The 12,793-nt window shown below is 43.9% G+C and overlaps 1 protein-coding gene and 1 pseudogene across 1 annotated transcript; one reads left to right on the top strand and one right to left on the bottom strand.

Annotated features, from left to right (window-relative positions):
* Window positions 1-1,470: 1,470 nt before the first annotated feature.
* On the bottom strand, window positions 1,471-4,583 carry LOC138159221 (serine protease 33-like). The gene is made up of 5 exons (XM_069085449.1): window positions 4,481-4,583; window positions 4,038-4,200; window positions 2,540-2,822; window positions 2,081-2,221; window positions 1,471-1,933 (listed from the first exon to the last, which is right to left on the bottom strand). Exons 1-5 carry the CDS (start codon window positions 4,581-4,583, stop codon window positions 1,709-1,711), a joined length of 915 nt encoding a protein of 304 aa, XP_068941550.1. The 3' UTR covers window positions 1,471-1,708.
* Window positions 4,584-10,550: 5,967 nt separating this feature from the next.
* LOC138159158 (E3 ubiquitin-protein ligase RNF166-like) lies at window positions 10,551-11,265 on the top strand (annotated as a pseudogene).
* Window positions 11,266-12,793: the final 1,528 nt, after the last annotated feature.

The following is a 12,793-nucleotide window of genomic DNA, read 5'->3' on the forward strand; positions in this document are numbered from 1 at the left end:
CCCTGTTGGCTTTGTTGCCCAGCTGCCTTTCAGGACTTGGAAGCAATGTGGGGAAGAGGACATGCCCCCATGAGAACTTTATTTGAACTTTTCGTTTGTGTTGGGACTTTGCTCATCGAAGCATGCCTGCACCTGAGAGTGCCAGGAAGAAGCCTGCAATAGCAGAGTGGGGAGAAGGACACACCTCCAAGAAGGACTTTATTTGGACATTTTTGTTTTGTATTGAGAGGATTATCATGTTATATACTTTGTGTTTGTTTAAGGCCATGTGACCACTCTGGTAATGAGTTGTTATGTGTACATATACTCTGAAGTTAGCATTTTGCTTTGGGGCTTACTCATGGGAAGAGTCTTTGAGTGATGTAGCCAGATGAGACCCTGGATAGCCGTTAAGGAGCCCCCTGGCTTTAAAAACCCAGATGTTGGTGCTTCTCTCTCTGGTAGCTATGTATGTATGTAATGGTCAGACAGTTGGAGCTGTCTGTTGATCTGTGATGTCTGTATTATTTGGTCAGACATTCAGAAGCCCTGTCTGTTTGTCTTTATGCTATTATTTCTGCTTGTAATTTCTGTTTGTATTTTCTCTGAAGTTTAGGGTGCTTTCTCCCCTGAACTAAGTAAATGATATATATGTTTGGTTAAAGTAACATTTTTGACCCCTTTTGAGTTGCTTTCCTTTAGAAAAGCAGATCCAAGAACCTGTGCTAGAAACCCTTCTGTATGCTGGTGGTATTGGTCTTATACCCACACAGCAGCTACACGTAGGCCTGCTCTATGCCACACCTTCCTTATTCAGACCATCACCTCTATTCCATCTCCATAGCTCACCTGGATTCTGCCCTTGAGTTCCTTGGCTCTGAAAGATGGAAATTATATTGGGGATGGGGGACAGGTCTCCCTGCTACTTCCTATCCAGCTTTCCAGCTATGCTACCATAGATACCCCACCCCCCTTCCAGTGTGTTGTCTTTCCCATTGAAATGTAAACTCCTTAAAGGCAAGACTGTCTGGTTTACTTGCATTTATGTCCCAGCACTGAGCATAGTGCCTGGCACATAATGAATGCTTAATAAAGGCTCTATCTATCTATCTATCTATCTATCTATCTATCTATCTATCTATCTATCTATCTATCTTTCCATCAATCTATCTATCTATTTTTCCATCAAAGCTCTCTACTCTCCTTACAGGAGAAAGAGCCTTCTATTTTAGTAGTAAAATAATAGTCCACATTTAGCACATCTAGCACTTCAAGTTTTGCAAAGTACTTTATATATTATCTCATATGAGTCTCATAACAATTTTACAGAGGAGTAAACAGGCTTAGAGATGTTAAATCACTTGCCAGGAGCATCACATGTCTTGGACCAAGTTCTCCCTCTCTCTCTCCCCCCTCTCTCTCCTTCCCCCCTCCATCTCCCTCTCTTCTCTCTCTCTCTCTCTCTCTCTCTCCCTCTCTCTCTCTCTCTCTCTCTCTCTCTCTCTCTCTCCCCCTCTTTCCAGTACTATATCTCAGGTCCTTGAGGAAAGGACTGCTTCATTTTTGCTTCTTAATTCCCAGAACCTACACCATTACCTTGCACAGAATAAGTGCTTCATAGATGATTGTTGAATCAAGTTGAATTCTGCCTTTTAACCTATCTTCCCTAGGCCAAGCAACTTTCTCTTAAGGAGGGAGTATCTTTTTTTTCCTTTCTCTTCCCTCTTGTTTACAGCCCTACAAGCAGAAACTCTGCTAAGAATAGACCAAAAAGAATGGATGATCCAAGATGGCCAGAAAATGAGGCAGATGAGGGGATGACATTCTGCTGTACTTCAGGAGCAAGGGTGATGATCCAAGGGGTGAAGGCAGCCACGTTGGCATAGACTCCAGGGCGGTTGGGGGCTCCGCAGACCTCCCCCCAGCTTACTATACCTCCTAGCACCCATCGATCCTTCAAATGGCAAGACAAAGGGCCCCCAGAATCACCCTGGAAGAGAATACATCGTTGACATGTGGCTAACTCTGGGGGGAAAGGCAACACCCCCAAGGAGAACTGAGTTGATGGGGGAGGACGAAAGTTAAGTTATTCCTTACTCACTTGGCAGGAGTCTGTGGTGCCCTCTGCACTGCCAGCACAGACCATGTCATGCTCAATGACAGGGACATTAAGAAGACGTTGAGAATCCTGGTGGTAGAGAATCTCACAGTCCTTCCGGGACAGGAGAGAAACATTGGCCTGCTGGAGGGTTTGGGGAGCAGGGAGAAGAACTAAGGAAAGAATAAAGGGGGGAATTAACTAGGAGAGAAGTCCTGAGAGAGGACTAGAAAGACCATGAAGCTTAGATCTCGGAGATTGGTCAGAGATAACAGGGAAAGAATTGGGGATTAGTAGGGGAGATTCCTGGAGCTCAAATTGCAGATTAGGGCTTGGAGACAGAACTGAGGATACCTAGGTTTAAAGTAATGCTCGTGTGGATCTGGGGAGAGCATGGACTAAAGATATGTGTGGAGAAGCCAAAATGGGGAGGCAGCAAATATAGTGATCTGGACTTCTAACAGCCTTACCTCCTTCTTTAATATTTCCCCAGCCTGTCACCCAGCAGAGTGTCCCAGAAGGAATTGGGGAAGAGGCTCTAGGAAGACAGATGGGCAGGATGTTCTCAGAGAAGGGCACAGGCATGTCAAGCTGTACCAGAGCTATGTCACCGCCAGACTCATCTAGGCTGGTGTATGCAGGATGCCGGATGATCTGCCTTACTCTGTGCTCCAAGGCATGGGGACCTGGGGAGTCCAGGAGGTGAGAACCCAGGAGGACTGAGAACTGAGAGGCATTCAGGCGGCTGTTGAGAAAGTAGACAGCTAGATAACCAAAGCTAGCCACTTGGTTAGTGATGGAATCCTAATAAAGCTGCTGCAGTCCCAATATTCTAACTTCCTTATAGGCCCCACTGAACAGCAGGCCCACTGCCCCTATCTAACCACTAATCACTAGAACAACAGATGTGTCCATGACCTCATATTTCTCAAAGAACAGCAGCCATGTCCGTGCGATGGGCCTCAGCCACTGCCTCTAGCTAAACCGCTGCCCCCAGACCCATTCCTCACTTTTCCCACAGAAACATCAGGTGTGTCCATGCACTCAACTACAACCACATCCTCCTAATCTCAGACAGGACCACAATAGTCAGCCAATCAGAAAGCAGCACCACCAGGATGCCCAAGCAGGATGTGGACCCAAAACAATAGAAGGGACTTTTCCTAAGTTGGACCTGCACAGTGATAGTAAAGAACTGACCTAGAGTGCACTTATGATGTAAAGATATTACAATATCATTATCCTACATAGAAGTCAACCCAAATGGGTTTTTCTGTATGCCTTGCAGGTAATCACATGCACAGTTCCACTGTGGCTGAGAACCCTCCCCTATTAACTAATCCCTTAACAAACCCCTCCTGCCTTTTTAATATTCATAATTTCTGTCATGCAATTGCATCTTTACTCTATAAAAATCCATCTTGCTTTCTCTGAAGTTGCTGGTTCCTCTTGGAATTTAGCCCACTCCATGAGAGCCGTCTATCTCAATTAATGCCTATACTTGGATTAGAGGGGGTCTGACTCTGAATTCTTTGAGACAGTTTCACCACAACACATCATGAAACCACAACAATTTTTGGTGTGCACAGAGTTGAAAGCTCAACAGCTAGAGCTCAGCATACTTTATATTCTGATACATGACTTGTTATTCCAAATTGCAAGTGCAAATCGCAAATCAGACCCCAGCATTTTCTGTTCTTTCTCTGCTTTTTTTTTTTCTTCCCTTAAGAATTTCCCAGAAACTTTAGGAAGCACTGAAGGGGTCCCAAGTGGAAAAAGTTTAAGAAGCTCTGCTAAATAACCTATGACTTCTTGCACCAGCCCTCCCCCCTGCCACATTTAAAAAAATTCCTGTTCTTTTCATCTGGAATTTCAATGGATCCTTTCCCCCCTACTTTTCCTTTACTATCCCTATCTCTCTCTATATCATCTTCCCAGAGCAACTTCTTCTGGGACTTACCTGGGAATGCAATGGGCCGCAGTGAGCAGCCAGCTGTGGGAGATTAGGGTGGCACCACAGATGTGCTGTTTAAACCTTCGTAGGCTGGCATTCCAGGGCCATGTGCCCTCCTTGGCGTCCTCACCCCCAACCACCCGGACAGAAAGAGGAGGTTGGCCACAGACTAGGGGAGTTGGGAGGAGGGAGGAGAAGAGTTGTGACAGGTCTCAAATGTTTCAACATTCAGCACCAAATACATACAGAATCCAAATACATATTTGCCCATACTTGAGAGTTCCCCTCCAGACTCTAAATCACCCCTTCTTTCCCCTTCTCCTTCAGAGAAGTTCTGTCCTATGAAATCAGGTCCTCCCATCTAAAAACTCAGACTGTCCTGCTCTCTATTTTCCAGCTCTTATCTATAGATTCCCAATCCTTTCCCAAATCTAGTCACATTGCTTTACCTGAATTCCAGAGGGACTTCTGTTCTTTGGTGGCTGTAAGGATGGGAGATCCATTGTGGGGTCTAGTACCCATATGAGGGGAAGCAGTCACTAAAAGGGCCATGGTCCCTACAAAGGAGAAAATGTCATGAGACTTATCCCTTTCCCACATTCATTCCCTCAGCCACTGCATGGCTCACTCTTTTGGTGGGAGCTGAAACTATTAACTACAATCCTTACTACTGGACCTGGGGAAGACAGCTTCCGAGAAGATAATATTCCAGGCTGGGAAAACTGGTAGGAGAGGGAAATGGGAGAAAAGTAAGGGCTCAGGGGCCATGAAAAAGGGAGAGAGGACTTGCTCTGAAGAGACAAGGGCAGCTAGGTGGTACAGTGGATAGAGCACCAGCCCTGGAGTTCAAATGTGGCCTCTGACACTTGATGCTTGCTAGCTGTGTGACCCTGGGCAAATCACTTACCCCCATTGCCTCTCACCAGAAAGAAAAAAAGGTGATGGGAGATATGACACTTACCCAGGACCACTCTCAGAGATGCTCTCCACTGATGCTCCATTCTTTGCTACTCCCTAAGACTAGCTGCTAAGATCAGGGCTCTTAAGATGTATCCCAATTTGGGCCCTCCCTAAGGGCACACCTCAGTGAGGCCCCACCTTCTGGTCTCCTTCCCTTCTTCCACCTTTTCTCCTGACCTCCATCATTCCCTGGGGCTCAGAGTACTTTTTGTACCTGTAAGATGCTCCACTGATCCCTGGTCACATCCAGGGACTTTTTCACTGGGGCTGGAAGGAGGAACAAAGATTTTGGAAAGGAAAAGGAATGTGATAGGTGAGGGTAAGTGGAGAGATTCAGAACTTGGAAGACCCTATAACTGGGCTGTGGGGAAGGGCTAGGTTTGAGGGGAGTTGGGTGAGGTCTAGGAAGTTTCAATCTTGGAAAAGTTAGTGCCTGTTGATTTGTCAATCTACATAACTGATACCCAGAGGACATCAGCCACCAGAGGCTTGATCTTTTGAGTGAATATTTTTCATATCTGGGGACAGTTATTTTAAAAGTGAAAATCAGCCAAAGAAGGGCCAAAAAAAGGGAGTTAGTCAGATATCAGATCAGCAAGGGAATTGAGGTATGTGGAGGAAAGAACCCTTGGCATCTGGAGCCTGGGAGGGGAAGGTAGTTGACTTGGGGAGACAATAGGCTTGGATTTAGGAAGGAAGATCTTGCAGGGTGGGGTGACTGAGATTTAATCTCTTAAAGCAGGAAGAGGAAATTCTCCCATTAGTACTGAATCAGTATTTGCCTCTCCCTAACTACAAATTACTGTGGAGGAATAACATGACGTCCTGGTTTGTGCTGGACATTTGTGGAAGGGGAAGAAATGGTTAAGTATTGCATGATCCTCATCTCTGGCCCATAGACTCCATTTCCTTTCTGCCTTGATGCCTCAAATCTATTCCATCTACAGCCTATGCACATGGGATCACAGAATCACAGATCCAGAGCTGGAAGACTTCCAAGGTCAATTGGTAGACTATTTCATTTTTACAGATGAGGAAACTGAGGCTCAGACAGGGTGAGTGGGTTGACTGGATAGTAAACATCAGAGGCTAGATCTCTAGGCCTCAGTTTTTTCATATATGAAGTGAGGGTAGTTGGACTATTTGACCTCTGATATCCTTTTCAGTTCTAAACCTTTGAGTCTTGTTGTTCAGTCATTTCTGACCTTTAATGACCCCATTTGAACTTTTCTTGGCAAAAAAACTGGAGTGGCTTGCCATTTTCTTTTTCAGTTCATTTTACAGATGAGGAAACTGAGGTAAACAGGGTTAAGTGACTTGCCCAGGGTCACACAGCTAGTCTGAGGCCAGATGAGAGTACATCTTTCTGACTCCAGGTCTGTTGCTCTATCCACTGCACCACCTAGCTGCCCATCTTTGAGCCCATGATTCTATAATTCAGTTCTCCTCCACAACCCAAGTTTCACTCTCCTCCCAGAATTCAGAGGCTATTCTCTCTGGCTTCTAGCTCTTTATTCCAGATTCCTTCCCACTCAGCTTGCTGAAAGGCGAGGATTCTCTTCCAGTAATCTCCCAGGCTGTCACCCAGCTACCCATTCTTCAGAACTATATATCCAGTTACCACTGTTCCACCTTGGACACTGATTTTCTTCCTTGGAGAGTAAATTATGGTGCTGGAACCCCAAAGATCTTCCTTACCACAAGCCCTGTGAAGTCAGATCAGCCCTTTGGGGGAATTATTGCCCAGGTACCTACACCCCAGTGAGTAAACACATAACTGCCCGAGGAGAGCAAGACTCAGGAAGACTAGACCAGGCCCAGGACCTCTCCCTTTAGGTCATCTTCCCCATGGTATCTGGTCTCCACCCAGAAACCCTAAATCCTCTATACTCTTTCTGACTCATTATATTTATCATATAATTTCTCTCATTTGACTTTTCACATCTATTTTCTGTGACACCATACTTAGTGTCTCTGAAGGCAAGGCCTACTACACCTTGCACATCTTTGCCTCTCCTGCCTTGCCTGGGACAATGCGATACATATAACAGGTTCTCAGTAAATATTTCTTTTTTTCCCTACAAACAACAAGCATTATTGTGTAAAATATTTTACTTTTCCCAATTACGTGTAAAAATTATTTTCAACATTCATTTTTAAAAATTTTGAGTTCCAAATTCTCTCCCTCCCTTCCCTCTTCCTTGAGAAGCCAGTCAATTTGATATGTGGCATCATACAAAACATATTTCCATACTAATCATGTTGTAGAAGAAAACAGAGGACTCCCCCCCCCCAAAAAAAAAGAAAATTTAAAAAAGTATGCTTCAATCTGCATTCAGACTCTGTCAGTTCTTTCTCTGGAGGTGGATCACATTTTTCATCATGAGTCCTTTGGAGTTGTTTTGGATCATTGTATTGCTGAGAATTAGCTAAGTCATTCACAGAATCAGCAAGTATTATTAAGCAACTAAAAGGCCCTGTCCTAGACCCTAGGATACAGGCACAAAAAAGGAAAAAAAAAACTCTACTTATGATGAACTTATATTTCTTTTCTCTTTTCCAAGTTTTAATTGATATGCTTTGTTCTTACATGATCAGATTTCTAGATCATTCTCACCTTGTGAGAGGGCTCTTGTAACAAAGTAAAACTAATATAGTACAGTGACTTCATCAGAAAGTGATGAAAGTACATGGAACATTTCATATCTATATCACCCCCTACCTCTCTGCTTTCAAAATTACTAACAAATCTGTTTTCTCTCCCTTTCACCCCACATGCCATTTAAAAAAAAAACAACAATTTTTTTTTGTAACAGATCTTTATTGTCAAGCTAACCAAACTCTCTCAATGGATGTATACAAAAATATGTATGTTTCATTCCTCAACCTAAACCCATCATCTCTCTGTCCTAGATAGCAAATTTTATCACCAGTCCTCTGGAAGCATGAATGGTCATTGTAATATATCATAGTTTTTACAGCTTCTGAAGTTGTTTGTTTTTGAGTGGTTGGACTCAGAGTGGTTGTTATTGTATGAATTTTTCATTTCCTACTTCTTCAGTTTGTGAAAGTTAGCAAACTTTATCATTTTTAGAATATTAATGTTATGGTATAAATTTTTCTTCTCACTCTGCTCACTTCACTCTGCATTAGTTTTTCCATATCTTTTTCAAATCATCAGTAAGGATTTCTTGATTGATTCCAATCTCCTCTGTATTCAAATTATCCCTGAATTCTCTTCTAAGAGTTTTCTTTCCCTTGACCTTACTGGTATTCTCAGTAGAGGTATTTCTTTTCCCCTAGTACCTTCCTCTGTACTCTCATCCCAGAGTCAACCATTCCTCTCATCCCTTAGACTAGAGCTGTATGAGGCCAGTTCTCTAAACTTAATATCTCCTCTAGACCCTAGCACACTGTTCCATGAAGCAGATGCTTCATTAATGTGAATCAAATTGACTCTATCTTTCCTCAGTTGTGCAAAATCTGAACTAGGCAAAGCACCAAGGGCTCAGAGTCTGAATATTCTGCTACTCATTCACTATAACCCTGGCACTTTCATCCTCTTCCAAATCCAGACCTTTAAGGTCAGAGGCAAAGAATTTAAAATTTTCTGAAATGGGACATTATGTGGCAATCCTTTCTTGGGAAGAGGAAGATGAAGGCGATAGATGGGAAGCATAGGATAGATGGGAGGAGGGAGAGAAGAACTAGAAGGCTCAGGACTCCTCAGTTCTGAAAGGATAGCATCATCTGGATAGGCAAAGTTTGGAGCTTAGAGATAGGATGTATGCTGGTCCATCAATTTCTCAGTTTGACTGGGTGGGGTTTCTGGGTGTGACCCCTCTAGGAATTGGTGACACACCTTGTGGGATCCCTTTAAGGCTGAATAATGGGAAGGACCAAGACAAAATTCCTTGATCAGCTCCTCTGATCCCCTTAACCTGCCACTGCTCTGCCCACCCCTGCCTTGAAAGAGGCCAGCAAACAGTGAGATGTCCAAAGGCCAATGAGGAGTTCCAGTTATGGTATGAGCTATGAGATCTGTCAGAAAACATCTAGCCTACTGCCTTCATGATGTGTGGGCATAGAATAAACTTGTTCTTTGAATGATTAAGTGACTTGTTCAATGCCACATACCTAGTTAATAATTGCAGCTAAAACTGGAACCCAGATCTCCTGACTCCTAGCCAGATTTCTTTCCCCTAGACGGCAAAACATTTTCTAAAGGAGAAGTCTGGGATTCAGAAATGGTAAGTGGTTTGCTCATGTTATACAAACTAGTAAGTAGTGTTATTCAAAACTTAGTCTCTCATTTATTCATTAATTCAATAAGACTTTAGGGAAGTACTGCTCTGTACCAGCTACCAGGCTAGAAACTGGAGACACAGAGATGAAAATGAAACAGCCTCTGATTTCAAGGAACTCACATTTGGGTGGAGTGTGTGGTGAGGAAGAGACAGCATTTTTAGAGATTATTCTGTCCAATTCCCTTGTTTTACAGATGAGGAAATTAAGGAGACCTGAGGGATTTGCTGAATCATCTTCCATCACTTTTCTTTACCTGCCCTACATGCCAAAACAAACTGGATGATTGCTCCCCTCACACCCCAAAAGTGACATTTCCTTTCCTCTTTCTGTGATATTGCATAGGCTGTTCCCTTCACCTGGAATGCCCTCTCAGCTGACTCTGCCTTTTGAGATCAATCCATCAGAACTAGTACAAGCTGATGCAGAGTGAAGTAAGCAGAAATGAAAGATAATCTGCATAATGATGACAATTAGGTAAAGCTATAAAAGGGATTAGAAGTTCCAGTCAAGATAAAAGGACCCAGAGAAACCTAGCTTCCCCACATTCACTAGAAATTATGTAATAAAGTCATTAGATCAAAAAAGAATCAAGAAATACAAAGAGAAACACAAGTGAATTCCTCCATCCAGCTCAGGACTGCACAAAAAGAGAGTCAGAAGAAAGAACACTGGAAGATAGCTCTCTAAGTCAGTAAAAGCTCTGGTGACAGGTGCCAGAAGCCCAACAGTGCCTGGATTGGAGAAGCACCACGAGGGAAGAAAGATCACAGCAGCCTCCCAACCTGGGAAGTCCAGGGAGGAGGGGGAGGGATGCTTGGAAGATCTTGGCAGAGATCTGACAGTTGACTGCAGAGTTCAAGCTGGAAATACTGGCAGTTAGTAGCACTCTGAACCCAGTCATACAAGGGGAAAGAAAACCAAAAACAGGACCTAAGGAAATAGAGGTCATGACTTGACTATTCTATCTAAGAATATGGGAAGGGGTAGAACCTGGCCCTGGCTCAAAGACCCAGGAACTAAGGCTGGAGATATGAGTAAACAGAAGAAGACACTGAACACTAGGAAGAAATCATAGGAATCAAGAGAAGCCAAGAAGGAAAATGTGGAACAAGTATAAAAACATCCCTAAAAAAAATAGATTGGGCTGGAGATCCAGACAGGGACCTGACAGATCCTGAGCCCAAGCACTGGACTGGGAGCTAGCAGGGCCAGCATTCCTGGGCCAACAGGTAGGTGCAGGCCAAGCCTGAGATGGTGATGTTCAGCAGCCTGGTGTTCTTGGTTAAGCAGCAGCAGCACTGCTCCTCCCCCCCCCCCCCAGATAAGAGCAGTCTCAAGGCCCAGTACAGCTGCCCCATCTGGGGCAGGTAGACCTGGGGGTCTACCACTGGCCCATGGCCATAGGTAGCTATAGACAGACATTCAGTGGGGAATGTTTGCAGCCATGTCTCCAGGTGCCATCTCTACTCTACCCACTCTGTTGAATGCCCTTTGACCCAAAGAAAATAGACAAAGCCTCCAATGTGGAAAAGCAGCTTTCATCCTACAAGGCTTCATGCCGGGGCTGCAGCAAGAAGGTGACTTGCAAAGATAAGGTCACACATTTCTTCCTTCCAGGAGCAGATGGTCAACTGTCCCAAGTTTGTCCATAGTGCCAACATCTCAGCCCATTCCCAACAATATCCCAAACAGATCCACCTTCGTGTGTCCATAATGTAAAGCCTGCGATCTGGACCAGCAGGAGCTGGTGAAGCACTGCTTGGAGAATCACTGCAATGACACCAATTGAATGGTCTGCCCCATCTGTTCAGCCATGCCCTGAAGCTACCCCAGGTACAAGAGTGCCAATTTCCTGCAGCACCTCCTTCATCAATACAAATTCTCCTATGACACCTTTGTGGTCTACAACATCTGCGAAGAAGCTGTGTTTCAGGTGGCCCTGACACTGTTACTCTCTGAGAACTGAAGGCAACCTTGACTGGGCCCGAACCCAAGTCTGTGATCAAAAGTCACCTTTTCCACATGGAGGGACAAGAGGCTTGCTCATTCTTTAGCATTCCCTAGCAGTTAGGTCTCCCTGTCACCTTTATTTGAACTGCACCTTTTTTAATAAGGTGGAATCTTTATTCCTTGCACAAGGAGAACAGGCCAGCCCCAGGGGCCAAACCTCAGGGCCTTCCTGTGGGTGGGAAAAGATTGATGCATCTTTTACCAGTTCAAAGGTTGGGTCTAAGTGAGGACTTTCACCTCTGTTTTGGACAAAGTAAAGCTGATTTGTTTGGTGTTTGGAGAAACAGATGATCCCTAGAGGGAGGAACTTTGGCTCTGCAAAATCAGAACAGCATGGAGTTGTTTTTTTTTCTAAACAACAGTTTGGCTTTCATGCTTAAGAATACATGGAGCCCTGACTATAGATTACTACTGATCCAGACAGGTTAGACTTGAGGGGAGTTCAGAGGGGGAGACTGAAAGAGAAACTTAGCTGAAGACCTGATCTGGAGTCTGTTTTCCTAAGCCCCATCCTAACATCTGGCATTCAGTAAAGTTTCCACCTCGCTCATTTGGTACCAGCTTTTGTGATACTTAGAGATTCTGATATTTTTCTATATTAAGTGATAACCTTTCCACATTTTATAGAGTGAGGAAAAAGCAGTTATTCTTCATATTGCAATATCTGTGTTTGACTAGGAACAATAGTATTTTTATGAAACATTTAAAAAGTTATATTAAAAAAATTCAAAAACAAACTTAGTGTAGCATCAACATAGGGGGAGTGATAGGGAGCCTGGAGAAGCCAGAACCAAAACTGGAATGAAGAGGTCTTTTTCCATTCATGCTTTTGTGATTTTGAGGTGGCCACATTCGTTAGATTATTTCTATATTTTTAAGGGTTTTGTTGTGTCTGTCTACCTTTTGCTAATAAAAGAAAGAGACTCCCAGCCCGTTGTGCCAACAGTGACGCTGCTGGCGTGTCAGGTTCTAGGGCGCAGATGGATCTTTACACAGTGCAAACAGCAGAGTTGCTCCCAGGCTTGGGAGAAGACTAGACCAGAAGGGAAAATGGAGAAGAGGTGGCTCCCTGGCCCCTTCTATCACCTTTGCAAAGAGATGACTGGAATTCACTCCTCAGGCAGAGGCCCAGGGGCAGCCTCACTGAAGGACAGGCTTTTGGGGCCTGGAGTATCCCACAGAGCCAGGCAATGGCAGCTGTGGACGATCTTCCCTGGCCAGTACTTGTGCTCAGCTTTGGGGTTGGGAAAGTCAATCAGCTTTCTGGTTTGTTCAATGAAATACATTACTGTTGTGTTTAAAAAAAAAAAAATAAAAAGTTTCAGAGCAAAACAACAATAGATTGGCCACAAGGATTACAAAAGTACCAAAAAGAAATGAAGCCAGAGATTTTAAAATGAAACAAGAATTAAAAAAAAAGAGTTGTAAAGGGGAAAAGCAGGAGAATATAAAGTTTAGAAGAAAAGAAAATCTTTTTCAAGTAG

The sequence above is a fragment of the Petaurus breviceps genome, unplaced genomic scaffold, assembly GCF_028583685.1.
Source record: "Petaurus breviceps papuanus isolate PSGF00001 unplaced genomic scaffold, PetGlider_PUasm1.0 175, whole genome shotgun sequence".
Classification (NCBI taxonomy): Eukaryota; Metazoa; Chordata; class Mammalia; order Diprotodontia; family Petauridae; genus Petaurus; species Petaurus breviceps.